General features: G+C 43.8%; 2 protein-coding genes across 2 annotated transcripts; both read right to left on the bottom strand.

Annotated features, from left to right (window-relative positions):
- Window positions 1-1,131: 1,131 nt before the first annotated feature.
- LOC106597357 (complement C3) lies at window positions 1,132-6,559 on the bottom strand. The gene has a single exon (XM_045718375.2). The coding sequence runs from the start codon at window positions 6,514-6,516 to the stop codon at window positions 1,522-1,524; it is 4,995 nt and encodes a 1,664-aa protein (XP_045574331.1). The 5' UTR covers window positions 6,517-6,559; the 3' UTR covers window positions 1,132-1,521.
- Window positions 6,560-11,963: 5,404 nt separating this feature from the next.
- On the bottom strand, window positions 11,964-17,391 carry LOC106605127 (complement C3). The gene has a single exon (XM_045718374.2). It carries the CDS (start codon window positions 17,346-17,348, stop codon window positions 12,354-12,356), a length of 4,995 nt encoding a protein of 1,664 aa, XP_045574330.2. The 5' UTR covers window positions 17,349-17,391; the 3' UTR covers window positions 11,964-12,353.
- Between the last annotated feature and the right edge of the window lie 4,014 nt (window positions 17,392-21,405).

The following is a 21,405-nucleotide window of genomic DNA, read 5'->3' as shown; positions in this document are numbered from 1 at the left end:
TTAACTGCCTAGTTAAATAAAATTAAAGAGAGTTATTGTTCAAAATAATGTCATGCTTAGTCAATAATTTTACTTTTGCTACAGTATATTGATGAGTTAAATTGTTTTACCAACCAGATCTGTACACTTGTAAGATGTCCAGATACAATGCAGTGTAGGCCATCATTGTCAATAAGAATTTGTTCTTAATAACTGACTTGCCTAGTTAAATAATGGTCCAAAAAAGAATACAAAAAATTCAATGCATGCCTGACTACCTCCGGATGTGGTCAGAAAGATCTGATTACAATTAGTTCACAATGTGTATTTTGATTGTCTACACCTGTCAAAAAATGTGGACACAATTAGAATGTTGACAAAATCACGCCAATGGACGCATGTTAGCACCAGGCTTTGTCATCTGGGTTCAGGAAGAGAATGAGGATGTTGGGCTATGGTTAATGTGGGGTGATTATTGGTGTTTTTGTCTTTAATCTTCACCGATTGAGACTGAAATGTCCTTCAAACACTCAGAGCCCTCTAGCTGTGTCATCCCCAAGGCTGACATGAAAGGTTCCGCATCAGTGTGTGTGTGTGTGCACACGTGTGTGTGTGTGATCCCACTAGTACTGTTGTCTGCTAAAATACATACTGCATATCTCCCATGATGACATGTCTGTAAAACAAAAGCTCAGTGACGGAGACACACTTCCTCCTGGTAAGGATCAGTGTCCTTTGTCTGCAACCCTTTTGTCAAAACCTTGTTCATAATAAATTAACCACTGATTATAAATAATCTTGTTTCTATAAACAAGTTTCCACATCGGTAAAAGCAGTGATGAAAGTGTCTATTACCCTGACTAATTTCTATACAGTTCATCTTATTTGCTTAGTGCCATATGGGGCAGGAGAAATGTTTGCTAATCCTGATCGCATTTGGTAAAAACAATGATGAAGTGCTGAAAGATATTTAGTACTCTGACTGACTTGCCATATGGACCAGAATGAGATATTTGGACATTTTGGTGCTCAAATAGTGAACAAAAACAGTTACCATCCCACTCAACCTTAAACTTAAATGTCTTTGCATGGTGTTTAAAACCAATTAACAATTAAATCCCCATAATGACTGGTGATATGCACACAAAGGAATTAGACAATATGTTTCTTTAATGCATTTCTTTCATGCTTATTACAGCAGGCAGGGTCATTTTAGTGCTAAAATAAAGCCAAGAAGAGAGTGAGGTGACCATGTCATAGTAATGTGACCATGTCATTGTAATCAATGACGATGACAACTACAAATGGTACACTTAAAGGTTTAAGTGTGACATTTGCAGTCGTCATCATCATATGTTAACTTTCAAGAGAAAATTATTTATCCACGGTGTACATAATTTACTGGTCAGTTTCTAACAGAATATATTCCAAGTGTGCAAACTCATCTCCATACACTCTATAGGTTACAATGAGTTATGACAGGGCATGCAACCTGGATTGCAATATTAAAACATTTTAAATTTAACAAAGCAAGAAGAGAAACTAAACAGGGCAGCCGAAGGTTGTGATCTGATTGATGAACTCATCAATGCCCAGGCAGACTTCTCTGTAGTTTCTGGATGTGCACTCTTGTTGTGAGGGCCAGTACTCTATCCATGTCTGTTCACCTAGGACATACTTGTACTGCAACAGTCCTTTATCCTCCACTCTGTGCAGGTCTTCAGACTTCCCCATAATCATGTATGTTTTGTCCTGTTTTAGACCCAGAACATCTCTACAGTAGGATAGTCCCATGAAGTCACGATTCTTCCCCTCCACTCCCTCGTCAGTACCTGGCTTGACGACCAAATCGATCTTCATGGTGTAAGTATCTGTGTGTGTCGTCAGCTTCGAGTCCACCACCGTAGCTTTGTAAACGTAATCCAGTCCCGCGCCGCAGGCTTTGTCTATGCGTTGGACATCTGGCTCACCTTTCTTCTGCATACTGCAGCTCTCTTCCGCACACGTGCACACGTCTCCAAGACACAGTCTGCTCAGAGTACCACCCTCCCTCTGTGGGTGGTAGAACTTCACACAGTGCTTCTGGTTGTAGTATTCATATACAGAGATGGCAGCTGGCTGTAGAACTCCCACTTCCTGTACTCTGTGGATCTTAAAGGATATTCTGTCTTCTAACTTATGAGACACCTTGTCCAGATATAGGATGAGAGATCCTCTTTCAGACAGAACTTTGTCCATCTCAAACTTCTCTATGTAGCGCTCCCTCCCCTTGGACAACCTTTTCAGATCGTCTGTGTCTACAATGAAGCCGGTCAGCAAGCCGATGTCCAGAATAGACATGGTCGCATCTCTCTCTGAGTTACGATACAACACCTCAATAGTGAGCATAAATGACTCCTTGGCGTCCTCGTGGCTTGTTTTGTCCATCTTAGTGAGGGTGACAGAGAGGTCAAAGCTTTCACAGTCACTGTCCTTTTCCTCTGGCAGGGCATAGTACAGGGTTACCACTGACAAGGTCGCCTCACCATTTCCTGAGGCTTTTACAGTCAAGTCCTTGTCTATGGACTTGACCTTGTCTGTACGAGTGTGGAACTGGTTCTTGTTGTTGATGGACCACTTGGTGACTGATGCCCTGCCGGCCACCTCTAGGTTGATGTCCAAGTCAAAGTCTTTCAGGTCCTTCACGTGGCTCCAATACTCAGCCACAGCCTGGAACACCATGATGGTGGACTGTGTGGATCCGTATCCCCCTCCCACCTTCTTCTGCTTGTTGAGCCACCTGACTACGGGACCGGCCTCTTCGAAGGCCTTCACCTTGACCAGGGCAAGCAGGGCGTACGACGTGGCCTCCAGTGTGTACTGGTGACCACCAGGGACAGGCCAGTGGTCCAGCTGTGGAGAGGCGAACTTCAGTAGCGTCTCCTTGTTGAGTTTCTCTGCATTGGCCAGAGCATAGGAGGTCATAGCTACAGCATAAGGGTTAGTCAGGTGGGGCAGACGCTTCTCGAGGTACGCTACTGCCTTAACCATACTGCCTGGTAGGCTGTTGACAGACTGCTCACACAGTAAGCTTGCTTCCTGCATGGCGATGAGAACAAAAGCTGTCATGGAGGCGTCATTGTCCGATCCCCTCACGTTACCCGTCATCTCTGCGTGAATGACAGGAGCAAACTCATTGAAGATGCCATCTGGCTGTTGTGTGTTCAGGATCAGCCACTTGACAGCACTACAGAGCACTTTTTCCTGAACACTGATTAATGTACTGGACATGGCAAACACCTTCACCACGTATGCTGTCAGCCAGGTGCTGCTCTGTCTTTGGACCCAGGCAGCGTAGGAGCCATCTTCTTTACGGTAGGCCAGCTCACGTTGGTAACCGATGTTGATGTACTTGATGGCTGTGTTCCGTTTGTCCAGGCCAATATCCTCCCACTTTTTGGTGTTGTCCAGGTAGTGTGTAGCAATGACAGGCAGGGTCATGTAGATCATGTTCTGTTCCCCACACCCGACTGGCTGAACTATCAGACTGCCCAGAGAGTCTCCACTGATGGCCTGCTCCACCAGCACACTGGTCTGCTCTCCACCTGTCACACTGATCAGTGTGTCAGCTTCAGAGTTTGGCACCTGGTTTCGGGGCACTCCACTGGGTATGTGTGACGTCTGCTCACCACCATGTTTAGCCGGGTTCAGGAGTACATTGGTTTCCTTCTTAACCAGCACTCCCTCAGCCACAACGCGCAGATCTCTCTTCACTCCGTCATTGCTGCCAGAGTTTTTCACAGATGCCTTGACCTCAATGGAGTGCATGCCCAGCTTCATAGGGATGATGACATAGGGGACAACCCGGGTGGACATGGCATCCATGTTCACTTCCTGCCTGTACTTACCCTTCTTGCTTGCTGAGCTGCACACCTCGCCATTCTCCATCAGCTCCACACGCACAGTGATGGGGTCTTCGCTGTAGTTGTGGAGGATTGCTTTGACCTCCAGCTGTTCATTGCGGACGGCTGAGTAGGGCAGCTTGAGGTCGATGAAGAACTCCTTTAGAACTATCATCTCAAACGGATCTGCCACACAGATGCCATGAGTTTTAGACAGGCTGATGGCTGTTATTTGCCAGGTGGTGATGGAATCCTTTAGGAAGTTGTTCCTTATTACAGATGTGGAATCGCAGTGCTTGTCTTGGTCAGGGCATTCAGGAAGAGTGGTGTCCTCCCACATCCAGCTCTCAGGGAACTGACTACGAGACACAATGTCTTCAGACCGCATGTACTCATCATCGTCATCCTCCTCACTGCGTGAAAGCAGCAGTGCATCCTGTTTGGATTCTGTCTTCTTGGAGGCCATCTCAGTGCAGCACACAAGGAAGGCTTGGATGCAGACGTCCCCATCTGTGATGTACTGGGCCCGTCTGTCACAGGTATATCCCATGGTGTTGTCCCTCATCCCGTCCACACAACACTCCTTGGCCAGACCATTGTACTTACTGGCCATACTAGTGATGACGTCACTGATGGTCACTGCTCGTCTCCGCCTAGAACTAACAGGACAGCTGGGGTCTGTTCTGATCCCAGTCCCTTTAGCAGTGTTGGTCTCAAATACCAGACCAGCATCGTAGAACACCCCCATATTGTCTGCTCCCCCTCCAGCTGTACAGCCTGTATCATGCTTCTCTATGGTGTCCCAGATCTTGGCCTGTGTGAGACGGTGTTTGCTGTTGAGAATGTAGACTCCCTTGTCTACAGCCACCAGTCCTACTTTAGCTCCCGGGTCTCCAGTGACGGTCAGACTGAAAGCCTTACGAGGCTCATAGGATGCCTTGGGCCTGGTCGATGTCACTTTCAGTGAGCCCATGCAGGAGACCTTGATGTCAACCCAGACAGAGTCTGCCACCAGGTCGTCTGCTCCCACATGGTAGTACGCTACGATGCGGAACGACGGAAGCATCTCCTTGGAGACAGGCACTGAGAGTGTCACCAGCGCGTTCCCCTGTCTTTTGAATCTGCCCACTTTCACCAGCTGACCTCTACTCAGGAACATGTATGTAAGGTCATGGATTTGTATGGGGGTGGGTCCCAGGTTCAGGTTGATCTTAATGGGGTCTCCAATCTTCAGCTCATTAGAGTCAACCCCGACATGGAGAAAGTTCCCGGTGGAAGTTCTGTAGGGGAGAGCCTTCATGGTGGCCTCCGCCTGTCTGTTGTCGGGGATCGCCGGGTCCTTGGTCTTCACAGTGATTGCCAGCTCTTTAGCTGATGCCACGGTGTTAAGTGAAATTTTGGCAAAACCGTTGTCCCTGGTCACCCCTTTAGCATTATCTGGAGTCACATCAATCTCCACTCCACTTGCTGGAGAGTTGTCGGGATTCGTAATGTAAACCGAGACGTCGAAGGGCATGCCAGGTTTGAAGTATTTGGGCGTTCTCTTGAAGAGGATGGTGTATGGCGAAGTGACAATCTGGATCCCTCTCTTCTCTGCCTCTACCATTTCACCCCCACCCTCCGTTAACACACTGACTGATATGAAGATGGACTGTTTGACCAGATCATTGATGTTGGGGAAAGTCTGTGTGATGTGTTCCTTTTTCAGACAAGCCACTCCTTTACCTTCTTTGATCTCTACTCTCTGCAGAGAGGCAGGGAAGCTCTTTTTCTCGTTCTCTGTTGTGATGACACCAAACACCACATAGCCTGTCCCTGTCACTTCCTTACCGTATAGATACCTGGCGGTGATGTCAACAGTCAGGTCTTTGTCGTCAACGTAGAAGAAGGCTTTAGCTGGGGTCAGACTAACCTCAAAGCTGGGCAGAACATACTCCTTGACCTCAAAGTCAGATGAGAAGGTCTTCTGAGGAGTGCTCTGGAACCTCGTGACTACATGCCATGTCCCGAAACTGACTATTTCAGGGAGATTGAACTGTCCAGATTTGACTCCCTTGTCTGGGTTGACGATCTCCCTGAAGATGGTGATGTTCTCAGGAGTCATGATCTCCACAGAGACTGCGATCTCTTTGTTCTTGGCGACCTCCTTGTCCACAAATATCTCCCTGGTCAGAGGCTCCAGGCCAGGACTCATAGAGAACACTCTGTAGTAGACGGTGCTGGCCGGAGTGTAAATGGTCTTGTCAGTCTGGATGAAGATGTATCCAGACTGGAAGGAGACCAGGACAACCTTCTCCAGGAGGCGGTCAGGGAACTGGGCCTGCAGGACCACATACTGCTTCTGCTTGGGGTCGTCCACAAAGTGGTCCCCCTCTGGGATGACCAGTTGTGTCATAGCCTGGAAGTTGTTTGCTTGATCCAGAACCACTGATTTAGAGGCTAGCTCTTTGCTCTGCGTAGGGTGGTTCTTCACCATGATCTTAACATTTAGGGGACCACCTGCATGGTCCTGAGACTCCACAAAGATGTTCTCATTACTGCCCACACGCAGCAGGTTAGGAGCTGACAACACTAGCAGTGCAGCTCCATCAGATAATGTAGGTAAGGAGAGGGCTACAGCCAGAGCGGCCAGACACAGCAAGTTGCCGACCCACATCTCCACCGCTTATTCTGGGTCTGTAATAGTGCCTTCCCTCTCCAACCCTGGCTTTTATCCTGTCTAGGGTCAGCTCAATCTGTGGGAGGAGTTCCAGGGGTGAATCCCCTGTGGGGTGCGTTACTTCCCAGCAGTAGAGTTGGGAAACCAGCGGGCTTGATAACAGTAGTTGGAAAGTCCACTGTTAAGCAAAACAAACAGCTCAAAATCTATCAGAGAGATATACAGGTTGGAAATGTACTGGACCTGTGGAACTACTGTGATTTATATTTAACCACTGAAACAAACAACTTAATATATTATTAATCAGCAAATGGACATGGACGTGCTATTATCAAAGCCAAAGCTAACTAACTCCTTTAGTTCAGATCTGGTTTCAAGACAAGTTAACTGGTCATGCATGATACAATCACTGTCAAAACAACAGAAACACCCTAAATGCCAAGGAGAGTTCGGTGCATCTCATAATGAGTCTGCACACACACACACACACACACACACACACACACACACACACACACACACACACACACACACACACACACACACACACACACACACACACACACACACACACACACACACACACACACACACACACACACCCTCAGTACTATATGGATGTATTGCTCAAATAATCTTGTTACCATGGCTTTGCTATGAAAGTGCTTGCAATCAACTAACGTTGAACAATTAGCTGAAACAAGCCGAAACAATGTACCTGTTTACTGAACACCAACTGCCATGTTTACTTCATTATCTGCACAGTCAAGTGGTTGCCTAATTTTTGTAAGGCCTACTGATGCATAGCACAAGAACTATTGAGAAACATCCACCTGGAAAACTTATATGGCAAAGTCTGATGAGTGGGGGTTACTCACCAAGGCTACTAACTACTGTACCTTCTGAAAGTATTCATACCCCTTGATTTACTCCACATTTTTTGCGTTAGAAAATTAATTCAAAATGGATTAAAAAAATGCAAGTTTTCACCCATCTGAACACAATACCCCATAATGACAAGGTGAAAACACTTTTGCAAAAAGATGGGGTTAGTAGCCTGGAACCTATAGTTTCACCCAAGCATACCCATTTAAAAGTCAGTCTGTATTAGTTGGACTTCCTGTTTGCCAAAGTTACAGCCTTTAGAAGGCCCGTTACAAACCAAGAACCAAAAACATGAAGGGCCTATGTTGAGCCTATGTTAGCCACAGTTCTATCTTGAGGTGATCTCTCGTTAACCTCTAAAAGTCCAAGCCGTTGAGGGGGCTTTACTACTATAGCCCACAGAAACTAATTGAATAACACATTCATAAAAGGCAAAAACAGACAGTAAAAAAATGAATCATAAGGAATAAGGTTTTGAAGTGTCTGTCTCTATGGAAAGATGAGACTTTCACGAACAAGACGGTGGCCTCTGTTTTGCTCTGCGACAAGTATCACTGGCCTTGTCTGAAGGTGACCGGTACCAGTTAAGAAAATGAATGGAAGTACAAATGTGCCTTCCCAAAAAATGGGGTTAAATACGTGTAAAGAACTAAAAACAATTTTATTTCCTGATCTTTCTTATATAGCTCTTAAATTTTAAGACCCCTTTAGATTGAATTTGGCCTTTACTACTATAGCCCATTTCTTAAAATTCTAGGAGATGCCTATTTAACCCCTTTTATTGGGCAGGCACAAAACCTCATTTTTTAAACTGGTACCGCAAAACCATCATGTTCTTTAGAGTCTCATCCTTCAATAGGATGATCATAGTAGTTTGTAGGCCAAACTGTTTGGACTCTACAGATATTTTTGTGAGAAGACCATTTTTTGGGATGTCTCAGGGTCTCACAAACACCGCTGTAGCTCGGCCACCTTCAACCGCAGATGGGTAAGGCCGCTATAGGCAGATGCGGTGGATTGAGACGCATTTGATGCAAATATCTCTAGTTTAAACAGACAGATTTTGAATTTGATTTCTTTATTATGCTACTTAGATTGACGCTGGGGTTCATTAATTTTTGGGGGGGATGCATTATGTAACTTAATATGTGACCAAATCCACAGCGAAATGTGAGTCATCGATCTGTCATTCTCATTGAAAGCAGTTCTAAGAAGTGGTAGATCTGTTCTATGTGCGCTATTTTTATGCTTCCTGTGCTTAAGTTTTGTTTTTTACTTTTGGTTTTGAACACCAGCTTCAAGCAGCTGAAAATACAATATTTTTGGTTATGGAAAATATACTTATTTACGTGCATGTATGCATGTATGTATATGGATATATATATTTACCCAGAAAATATATGAGGGATTGGAATTAATATATATATATATATATATATATATATATATATATATATATATATACATATTCACATTTATACATACATACACATACATATATACATGCATACATACATACATACATACATACATACATACATACATACATACATACATACATACATACATACATGCATACATACATACATACATACATACATACATACATACATACATATACAAACTTTTTTTTTTGAATATACCTTTATTATGCCCCGCAAATCCTAGCACCCTTCCCCCAATTGGAGTAAACTAATAAACAATAACACTTAGGCTTCTACCTTCAGTTTATACATATTATACACATTTTACAGACACAATCTATTTTACAATAGTTATATTTCTTTTGTTTTTAGTCCTTCCTCGATTTCTGATGTCCATCCAATTTCTGTGGCCCTGTGGAAATCTAATTGGCATAATAAAACAGTCTGTTTAAGCTAGAGATATCTGTGGTGGAAGCTGTCCGAGCTACAGTACAGCAGTATTTGTCAGTCAATGAGACATCCCAAAAAAAAGCATTTTCACAAACACTAATATGACACCTCTATGGATAGGTCAGTCTCTCACGAACACGTCCACAAGCCTTACAAGACTTGCCTGAAGGCAACCCGGTACCAGTTAAAAATAAATTCTGGATTGACTGACCTTCATGTCCTAAAGTAATGATGGACTGTCGTTTCTCTTTGCTAATTTGAACTGTTCTTGCCATAATATGGACGTGGTCTTTTACCAAACAGGGCTATCTTCTGTATACCAACCCTACCTTGTCACAACACAACTGATTGGCTCAAACTCATTAAGAAGGAAAGCAATTCCACAAATTAACTTTTAACAATGCATACCTGTTAATTGAAATGCATTCTAGGTGAAGCTGGTTGAGAGAATGCCAAGAGAGTGCAAAGTTGTCATCGAGGCAAAGGGTGGCTAATATGGAACCTCAAATCTAAAATATATTTAGATTTGTTTAACACTTTTTTGCTTACTACATGATTCCATAAGTGTTATTTAATAGTTTTGATGTTTCACTATTATTCTACAATGTAGAAAATAGTAAAAATAAAGAAAAACCCATGAATGAGTAGGTGTGTCCAAACTTTTGACTGGAACTGTATGTTATTTTACTCAAGCTATGACGTTGAAACAATGACATTGATTCAAACATACCATTTTCCTATTTAAAACAATTTGTTTAGTTTTGATTAGAATTTGATTCAAATTATTTGTTCTCTTTTTAGGCCTCATCAGTAATGAATTTAATCTTGCCTATTGACAATGTTTGGCATGTCCATGCTCAGCCATAATGCAGTTTACAGTAGGCCTAGCCCCTATATCAGTGTGAATGATATAGAGGCCATGCAATTACTTAGAACAATGTGCAAACTGGTTCTAGTTAGCCTATTTAACAAAGATAGGATAGGTCTATAGTTTGTTATTTTGTTTATGTACGCCATTTAACAAACTATAACGGACTAACATTGGAATTGGAGTTGATTCCATGGCAATACATAAAAAACTGTAAATACATAACCTCAAGCAACCACACATTTCGCCATGGAGCATGTTCTGATTGGCCAGTGAGGGGCCAAGCCTCGACACACCGACAACTAGTTTACTCATCAAAACTCAGCCCTTTTGTGCCAACTCCAGCAAGTGAGCCGATAATTGTGATAGGGAAGATAGCAAAAATATTTTTGACACAAACCTGAACCTGTAGCAATATTACCTACTCTTAGATTTACCATTGCGTTAGGTTTGTTAAAATAATAAATAGTATTACAATGTGTTATCTTTCCATTCTCTCGGCATTGTGACCAGATTTCCTGGTCCTTCCATGGGCATGTAGCCTAGTGGTTAGTGTTGGACATGTAACCAAAAGGTTGCAAGATCGAATCCCCGAGCTGACAAGGTCAAAAAATCTGTTCTGCCCCTGAACAAGGCACACTGTTCCTAGGCCATCATTGAAAATAAGAATATGTTCTTAACTGTTCTTAACTGCCTAGTTAAATAAAATTAAAGAGAGTTATTGTTCAAAATAATGTCATGCTTAGTCAATAATTTTACTTTTGCTACAGTATATTGATGAGTTAAATTGTTTTACCAACCAGATCTGTACACTTGTAAGATGTCCAGATACAATGCAGTGTAGGCCATCATTGTCAATAAGAATTTGTTCTTAATAACTGACTTGCCTAGTTAAATAATGGTCCAAAAAAGAATACAAAAAATTCAATGCATGCCTGACTACCTCCGGATGTGGTCAGAAAGATCTGATTACAATTAGTTCACAATGTGTATTTTGATTGTCTACACCTGTCAAAAAATGTGGACACAATTAGAATGTTGACAAAATCACGCCAATGGACGCATGTTAGCACCAGGCTTTGTCATCTGGGTTCAGGAAGAGAATGAGGATGTTGGGCTATGGTTAATGTGGGGTGATTATTGGTGTTTTTGTCTTTAATCTTCACCGATTGAGACTGAAATGTCCTTCAAACACTCAGAGCCCTCTAGCTGTGTCATCCCCAAGGCTGACATGAAAGGTTCCGCATCAGTGTGTGTGTGTGTGCACACATGTGTGTGTGTGATCCCACTAGTACTGTTGTCTGCTAAAATACATACTGCATATCTCCCATGATGACATGTCTGTAAAACAAAAGCTCAGTGACGGAGACACACTTCCTCCTGGTAAGGATCAGTGTCCTTTGTCTGCAACCCTTTTGTCAAAACCTTGTTCATAATAAATTAACCACTGATTATAAATAATCTTGTTTCTATAAACAAGTTTCCACATCGGTAAAAGCAGTGATGAAAGTGTCTATTACCCTGACTAATTTCTATACAGTTCATCTTATTTGCTTAGTGCCATATGGGGCAGGAGAAATGTTTGCTAATCCTGATCGCATTTGGTAAAAACAATGATGAAGTGCTGAAAGATATTTAGTACTCTGACTGACTTGCCATATGGACCAGAATGAGATATTTGGACATTTTGGTGCTCAAATAGTGAACAAAAACAGTTACCATCCCACTCAACCTTAAACTTAAATGTCTTTGCATGGTGTTTAAAACCAATTAACAATTAAATCCCCATAATGACTGGTGATATGCACACAAAGGAATTAGACAATATGTTTCTTTAATGCATTTCTTTCATGCTTATTACAGCAGGCAGGGTCATTTTAGTGCTAAAATAAAGCCAAGAAGAGAGTGAGGTGACCATGTCATAGTAATGTGACCATGTCATTGTAATCAATGACGATGACAACTACAAATGGTACACTTAAAGGTTTAAGTGTGACATTTGCAGTCGTCATCATCATATGTTAACTTTCAAGAGAAAATTATTTATCCACGGTGTACATAATTTACTGGTCAGTTTCTAACAGAATATATTCCAAGTGTGCAAACTCATCTCCATACACTCTATAGGTTACAATGAGTTATGACAGGGCATGCAACCTGGATTGCAATATTAAAACATTTTAAATTTAACAAAGCAAGAAGAGAAACTAAACAGGGCAGCCGAAGGTTGTGATCTGATTGATGAACTCATCAATGCCCAGACAGACTTCTCTGTAGTTTCTGGATGTGCACTCTTGTTGTGAGGGCCAGTACTCTATCCATGTCTGTTCACCTAGGACATACTTGTACTGCAACAGTCCTTTATCCTCCACTCTGTGCAGGTCTTCAGACTTCCCCATAATCATGTATGTTTTGTCCTGTTTTAGACCCAGAACATCTCTACAGTAGGATAGTCCCATGAAGTCACGATTCTTCCCCTCCACTCCCTCGTCAGTACCTGGCTTGACGACCAAATCGATCTTCATGGTGTAAGTATCTGTGTGTGTCGTCAGCTTCGAGTCCACCACCGTAGCTTTGTAAACGTAATCCAGTCCCGCGCCGCAGGCTTTGTCTATGCGTTGGACATCTGGCTCACCTTTCTTCTGCATACTGCAGCTCTCTTCCGCACACGTGCACACGTCTCCAAGACACAGTCTGCTCAGAGTACCACCCTCCCTCTGTGGGTGGTAGAACTTCACACAGTGCTTCTGGTTGTAGTATTCATATACAGAGATGGCAGCTGGCTGTAGAACTCCCACTTCCTGTACTCTGTGGATCTTAAAGGATATTCTGTCTTCTAACTTATGAGACACCTTGTCCAGATATAGGATGAGAGATCCTCTTTCAGACAGAACTTTGTCCATCTCAAACTTCTCTATGTAGCGCTCCCTCCCCTTGGACAACCTTTTCAGATCGTCTGTGTCTACAATGAAGCCGGTCAGCAAGCCGATGTCCAGAATAGACATGGTCGCATCTCTCTCTGAGTTACGATACAACACCTCAATAGTGAGCATAAATGACTCCTTGGCGTCCTCGTGGCTTGTTTTGTCCATCTTAGTGAGGGTGACAGAGAGGTCAAAGCTTTCACAGTCACTGTCCTTTTCCTCTGGCAGGGCATAGTACAGGGTCACCACTGACAAGGTCGCCTCACCATTTCCTGAGGCTTTTACAGTCAAGTCCTTGTCTATGGACTTGACCTTGTCTGTACGAGTGTGGAACTGGTTCTTGTTGTTGATGGACCACTTGGTGACTGATGCCCTGCCGGCCACCTCTAGGTTGATGTCCAAGTCAAAGTCTTTCAGGTCCTTCACGTGGCTCCAATACTCAGCCACAGCCTGGAACACCATGATGGTGGACTGTGTGGATCCGTATCCCCCTCCCACCTTCTTCTGCTTGTTGAGCCACCTGACTACGGGACCGGCCTCTTCGAAGGCCTTCACCTTGACCAGGGCAAGCAGGGCGTACGACGTGGCCTCCAGTGTGTACTGGTGACCACCAGGGACAGGCCAGTGGTCCAGCTGTGGAGAGGCGAACTTCAGTAGCGTCTCCTTGTTGAGTTTCTCTGCATTGGCCAGAGCATAGGAGGTCATAGCTACAGCATAAGGGTTAGTCAGGTGGGGCAGACGCTTCTCGAGGTACGCTACTGCCTTAACCATACTGCCTGGTAGGCTGTTGACAGACTGCTCACACAGTAAGCTTGCTTCCTGCATGGCGATGAGAACAAAAGCTGTCATGGAGGCGTCATTGTCCGATCCCCTCACGTTACCCGTCATCTCTGCGTGAATGACAGGAGCAAACTCATTGAAGATGCCATCTGGCTGTTGTGTGTTCAGGATCAGCCACTTGACAGCACTACAGAGCACGTTTTCCTGAACACTGATTAATGTACTGGACATGGCAAACACCTTCACCACGTATGCTGTCAGCCAGGTGCTGCTCTGTCTTTGGACCCAGGCAGCGTAGGAGCCATCTTCTTTACGGTAGGCCAGCTCACGTTGGTAACCGATGTTGATGTACTTGATGGCTGTGTTCCGTTTGTCCAGGCCAATATCCTCCCACTTTTTGGTGTTGTCCAGGTAGTGTGTAGCAATGACAGGCAGGGTCATGTAGATCATGTTCTGTTCCCCACACCCGACTGGCTGAACTATCAGACTGCCCAGAGAGTCTCCACTGATGGCCTGCTCCACCAGCACACTGGTCTGCTCTCCACCTGTCACACTGATCAGTGTGTCAGCTTCAGAGTTTGGCACCTGGTTTCGGGGCACTCCACTGGGTATGTGTGACGTCTGCTCACCACCATGTTTAGCCGGGTTCAGGAGTACATTGGTTTCCTTCTTAACCAGCACTCCCTCAGCCACAACGCGCAGATCTCTCTTCACTCCGTCATTGCTGCCAGAGTTTTTCACAGATGCCTTGACCTCAATGGAGTGCATGCCCAGCTTCATAGGGATGATGACATAGGGGACAACCCGGGTGGACATGGCATCCATGTTCACTTCCTGCCTGTACTTACCCTTCTTGCTTGCTGAGCTGCACACCTCGCCATTCTCCATCAGCTCCACACGCACAGTGATGGGGTCTTCGCTGTAGTTGTGGAGGATTGCTTTGACCTCCAGCTGTTCATTGCGGACGGCTGAGTAGGGCAGCTTGAGGTCGATGAAGAACTCCTTTAGAACTATCATCTCAAACGGATCTGCCACACAGATGCCATGAGTTTTAGACAGGCTGATGGCTGTTACTTGCCAGGTGGTGATGGAATCCTTTAGGAAGTTGTTCCTTATTACAGATGTGGAATCGCAGTGCTTGTCTTGGTCAGGGCATTCAGGAAGAGTGGTGTCCTCCCACATCCAGCTCTCAGGGAACTGACTACGAGACACAATGTCTTCAGACCGCATGTACTCATCATCGTCATCCTCCTCACTGCGTGAAAGCAGCAGTGCATCCTGTTTGGATTCTGTCTTCTTGGAGGCCATCTCAGTGCAGCACACAAGGAAGGCTTGGATGCAGACGTCCCCATCTGTGATGTACTGGGCCCGTCTGTCACAGGTATATCCCATGGTGTTGTCCCTCATCCCGTCCACACAACACTCCTTGGCCAGACCATTGTACTTACTGGCCATACTAGTGATGACGTCACTGATGGTCACTGCTCGTCTCCGCCTAGAACTAACAGGACAGCTGGGGTCTGTTCTGATCCCAGTCCCTTTAGCAGTGTTGGTCTCAAATACCAGACCAGCATCGTAGAACACCCCCATATTGTCTGCTCCCCCTCCAGCTGTACAGCCTGTATCATGCTTCTCTATGGTGTCCCAGATCTTGGCCTGTGTGAGACGGTGTTTGCTGTTGAGAATGTAGACTCCCTTGTCTACAGCCACCAGTCCTACTTTAGCTCCCGGGTCTCCAGTGACGGTCAGACTGAAAGCCTTACGAGGCTCATAGGATGCCTTGGGCCTGGTCGATGTCACTTTCAGTGAGCCCATGCAGGAGACCTTGATGTCAACCCAGACAGAGTCTGCCACCAGGTCGTCTGCTCCCACATGGTAGTACGCTACGATGCGGAACGACGGAAGCATCTCCTTGGAGACAGGCACTGAGAGTGTCACCAGCGCGTTCCCCTGTCTTTTGAATCTGCCCACTTTCACCAGCTGACCTCTACTCAGGAACATGTATGTAAGGTCATGGATTTGTATGGGGGTGGGTCCCAGGTTCAGGTTGATCTTAATGGGGTCTCCAATCTTCAGCTCATTAGAGTCAACCCCGACATGGAGAAAGTTCCCGGTGGAAGTTCTGTAGGGGAGAGCCTTCATGGTGGCCTCCGCCTGTCTGTTGTCGGGGATCGCCGGGTCCTTGGTCTTCACAGTGATTGCCAGCTCTTTAGCTGATGCCACGGTGTTAAGTGAAATTTTGGCAAAACCGTTGTCCCTGGTCACCCCTTTAGCATTATCTGGAGTCACATCAATCTCCACTCCACTTGCTGGAGAGTTGTCGGGATTCGTAATGTAAACCGAGACGTCGAAGGGCATGCCAGGTTTGAAGTATTTGGGCGTTCTCTTGAAGAGGATGGTGTATGGCGAAGTGACAATCTGGATCCCTCTCTTCTCTGCCTCTACCATTTCACCCCCACCCTCCGTTAACACACTGACTGATATGAAGATGGACTGTTTGACCAGATCATTGATGTTGGGGAAAGTCTGTGTGATGTGTTCCTTTTTCAGACAAGCCACTCCTTTACCTTCTTTGATCTCTACTCTCTGCAGAGAGGCAGGGAAGCTCTTTTTCTCGTTCTCTGTTGTGATGACACCAAACACCACATAGCCTGTCCCTGTCACTTCCTTACCGTATAGATACCTGGCGGTGATGTCAACAGTCAGGTCTTTGTCGTCAACGTAGAAGAAGGCTTTAGCTGGGGTCAGACTAACCTCAAAGCTGGGCAGAACATACTCCTTGACCTCAAAGTCAGATGAGAAGGTCTTCTGAGGAGTGCTCTGGAACCTCGTGACTACATGCCATGTCCCGAAACTGACTATTTCAGGGAGATTGAACTGTCCAGATTTGACTCCCTTGTCTGGGTTGACGATCTCCCTGAAGATGGTGATGTTCTCAGGAGTCATGATCTCCACAGAGACTGCGATCTCTTTGTTCTTGGCGACCTCCTTGTCCACAAATATCTCCCTGGTCAGAGGCTCCAGGCCAGGACTCATAGAGAACACTCTGTAGTAGACGGTGCTGGCCGGAGTGTAAATGGTCTTGTCAGTCTGGATGAAGATGTATCCAGACTGGAAGGAGACCAGGACAACCTTCTCCAGGAGGCGGTCAGGGAACTGGGCCTGCAGGACCACATACTGCTTCTGCTTGGGGTCGTCCACAAAGTGGTCCCCCTCTGGGATGACCAGTTGTGTCATAGCCTGGAAGTTGTTTGCTTGATCCAGAACCACTGATTTAGAGGCTAGCTCTTTGCTCTGCGTAGGGTGGTTCTTCACCATGATCTTAACATTTAGGGGACCACCTGCATGGTCCTGAGACTCCACAAAGATGTTCTCATTACTGCCCACACGCAGCAGGTTAGGAGCTGACAACACTAGCAGTGCAGCTCCATCAGATAATGTAGGTAAGGAGAGGGCTACAGCCAGAGCGGCCAGACACAGCAAGTTGCCGACCCACATCTCCACCGCTTATTCTGGGTCTGTAATGGTGCCTTCCCTCTCCAACCCTGGCTTTTATCCTGTCTAGGGTTAGCTCAATCTGTGGGAGGAGTTCCAGGGGTGAATCCCCTGTGGGGTGCGTTACTTCCCAGCAGTAGAGTTGGGAAACCAGCGGGCTTGATAACAGTAGTTGGAAAGTCCACTGTTAAGCAAAACAAACAGCTCAAAATCTATCAGAGAGATATACAGGTTGGAAATGTACTGGACCTGTGGAACTACTGTGATTTATATTTAACCACTGAAACAAACAACTTAATATATTATTAATCAGCAAATGGACATGGACGTGCTATTATCAAAGCCAAAGCTAACTAACTCCTTTAGTTCAGATCTGGTTTCAAGACAAGTTAACTGGTCATGCATGATACAATCACTGTCAAAACAACAGAAACACCCTAAATGCCAAGGAGAGTTCGGTGCATCTCATAATGAGTCTGCACACACACACACACACACACACACACACACACACACACACACACACACACACACACACACACACACACACACACACACACACACACACACACACACACACACACACACACACACCCTCAGTACTATATGGATGTATTGCTCAAATAATCTTGTTACCATGGCTTTGCTATGAAAGTGCTTGCAATCAACTAACGTTGAACAATTAGCTGAAACAAGCCGAAACAATGTACCTGTTTACTGAACACCAACTGCCATGTTTTCTTCATTATCTGCACAGTCAATTGGTTGCATAATTTTGTAAGGCCTACTGATGCATAGCACAAGAACTATTGAGAAACATCCACCTGGAAAACTTATATGGCAAAGTCTGATGAGTGGGGGTTACTCACCAAGGCTACTAACTACTGCCTTCAGAAAGTATTCATACCCCTTGACTTATTCCACATTTTGTTGCGTTACAAAATGAATTCAAAATGGATTCAAAAAATTCAAATTCTCACCCATCTGAACACAATACCCCATAATGACAAGGTGAAAACATTTTTGCAAAAAGATGGGGTTAGTAGCCTATTGGGGTTAGTAGCCTATTGTTTCACGAAGCATACCCATTTAAAAGTCAGTCTGTATTAGTTGGACTTCATGTTTGCCAAAGTTACAGCCTTTAGAAGGCCCGTTTCAAATCAAGAACCAAAAACATGAAGGGCCTATGTTGAGCCTATGTTAGCCACAGTTCTATCTTGAGGTGATCTCTCGTTAACCTCTAAAAGTCCAAGCCGTTGAGGGGGCTTTACTACTATAGCCCACAGAAACTAATTGAGTAACATATTCATAAACAGCAAAAAAGACAGTAAAAAAATGAATCAAAAGGAATAAGGTTTTGAAGTGTCTGTCTCTATGGAAAGATGAGACTCTCACGAACAAGATGGTGGTCTCTGAATTATTTTGACCTAAATTGCTTTTGTTTAAAAGATGAGTATTGAATTTCATGGCCTCTAAAGGCACATCAAAAAATGTCCCATACAATAAGGGGATCTGCTATACCTACAGTTCGTTATGTCGGAAAAAGTCAGTTATAAAATATTCTGTCCTGGTTAAAAACAATTTGTCATCCAATTTTTTTTACAACATCCTTGCCCACGTGGACATTCTGTAACAGTAATGTATACGCCAATTATTTGATGGTCCGACAACCGCATTCTGTCCCCTATCAACACTTTTTAAACTTTTGGTGCCATCGAGAATGACGTAAGAAAGTAATCAATACGACTAGCTATATTGAGCCTCCGCCATGTATATCTCAATAGGTCAGAATATTTAGCCTAGTTCCAATATATCTACGATATCTGAGATTTTCTTAAGTGCATAAGGGTGATAGTTTGTAGTGTGATTTTCTTTTCGGTCAATTGAGGTATTTAAAACCGTATTACAATCTCTCACCATAATAATATAATCTTGTATTGCTTGTAGGCTTAATAAATGATTATATATATTTCCATTGAAGCGTTGATCTTTATGATTTGGAACGTATTGATTAATGAGCCAAATCTGTTTATGGTTCAATAACATATTTAAAAGAATCCATCTACCTTGCGGGTCTGGTTGAAAAATTGGCACATTCGGAACAAAATTATTGTTAATTAATATCATCACCCCTTTTGAGTTTGTTGTGTGACAAAACTGCACATTTTAGAGTGGCCTTTTATTGTCCCCAGCACAAGGTGCGCCTCTGTAATGATCATGCTGTTTAATCAGCTTCTTGATATGCCGCACCTGTCAAGTGGATGGATTATGTAGGCAAAGGAAAAATGTTCACTCGCAGGGATGTAAACAAATTTGTGCACAAAATTTGAGAGATTTTTTTTTTTTGCGTGTGTAACATTTTTGGGATCTTTTATTTCAGCTCATGAAACATGGGACCAACACTTTACATGTTTGCGTATATATTTTTGTTCAGTATATAATAAAAAATCTTGCAAATCTTAATGCATTTCCACAATTAACGGATAATATGTGTAAAAACGTAGGCAGTTCATACGAAAGATTGTTACCTATAATCAGGATTGGCATTACAAAGCGTACAATTCTTACTATTATTTTGGAAAAAACAATTATTGTGATTCATCCTGTATTGTCCCTAACATAATTACCCCATAGCAACAGATGTGGAATACACACACACACACACACACACACACACACACACACACACACACACACACACACACACACACACACACACACACACACACACACACACACACACACACACACACACACACACACACACATTGTGTGGTTGCATAATTTTGTGAGGCCTACAGATGCATAGTACAAGACCTATCGGGAAACATCCACCTGGAAAACTTGCAACCCAAGGTACACCCAATCTTTGGGTCAGCCTGTGTTTGATAACAGGCCAAACTGAGATACCTATTCCTGTCAGTGACGAGAAGATCCGTAACCACACACACTGTGTCAATGTCACCTTTTCACCCCTGGCACTAGCAGGGTTTTGTTCAATGTAATAGTTAAACAATCCTCGAGAGGGACTATTAGATAGTGATTGGGACAGGGATGGGTTGGGTGGGTGGATTATATGGCAAAGTCTGATGTGTGGGGGTTACTCACCAAGGCTACTATAATTAACTACTGTTCCTGCAAAAAGTATTCATGCCCCTTGATTTACTCCACATTTTGTTGTGTTACAGCCTGAATTCAAAATGGATTAAATAAATGAAAAATTCTCACCCATCTAAACACCCCATAATGACAAGGTGAAAACATGTTTTTAGACATTTTTGCAAATAGATGGGCTGTTAGTAGCCTGAAACCCATTGTTTCACAAAGCATATCAGTTTACATTTAAGTCTATATTAGTTGGACTTCATGTTTGCCAAAGTTACAGCCTTTAGAAGGCCCATTTCAAATCAAGAACCAAAACATGAAGGGCCTATGTTGAGCCTATGTTAGCCACAGTTCTATCTTGAGGTGATCTCTCGTTAACCTCTAAAAGTCTAAGCCGTTGAGGGGGCTTTACTACTATAGCCCACAGAAACTAATTGAATAACATATTCATAAATGGCAAAAAAGACAGTAAAAAAATGAATCATAAGGAATACGGTTTTGAAGTGTCTGTCTCTATGGAAAGATGAGACTCTCACGAACAAGACGGTGGCCTCTGTTTTGCTCTGCGCCAAGTTAAAAAAATGAATGGAACTATAGAGGGAGTTCTGTGCCTACCCCAAAAATGGGGTTAAATATGTGTAAAGAAATAAAAACTATTTTATTTCCTGAGCTTTCTTATATAGCTCTTAAATTTTAGGACCCATTATTTTTAAAAATACATTATTTGATAAAATACTCTACTTTACTACTATAGCCCATTTCTTAAAATTCTAGGAGATGCATATTTAACCCCTTTTATTGGGCAGGCACAAAACTTCATTTTTTAAACTTGTACCGCAAAACTATCATGTTCATGTTAGTCTCATCTTTCCATAGAGTGATCATATTAGTTTCTAGGCCGAACTGTTTGAATGGTACAGACATTTTCGTGAGAAGACTTTTGGGATTTTTGGGA

This window comes from Salmo salar, chromosome 05 (assembly GCF_965601325.2).
Source record: "Salmo salar chromosome 05, fSalSal1, whole genome shotgun sequence".
NCBI lineage: Eukaryota > Metazoa > Chordata > Actinopteri > Salmoniformes > Salmonidae > Salmo > Salmo salar.
This window is presented reverse-complemented; position numbering and strand designations above follow the sequence as displayed.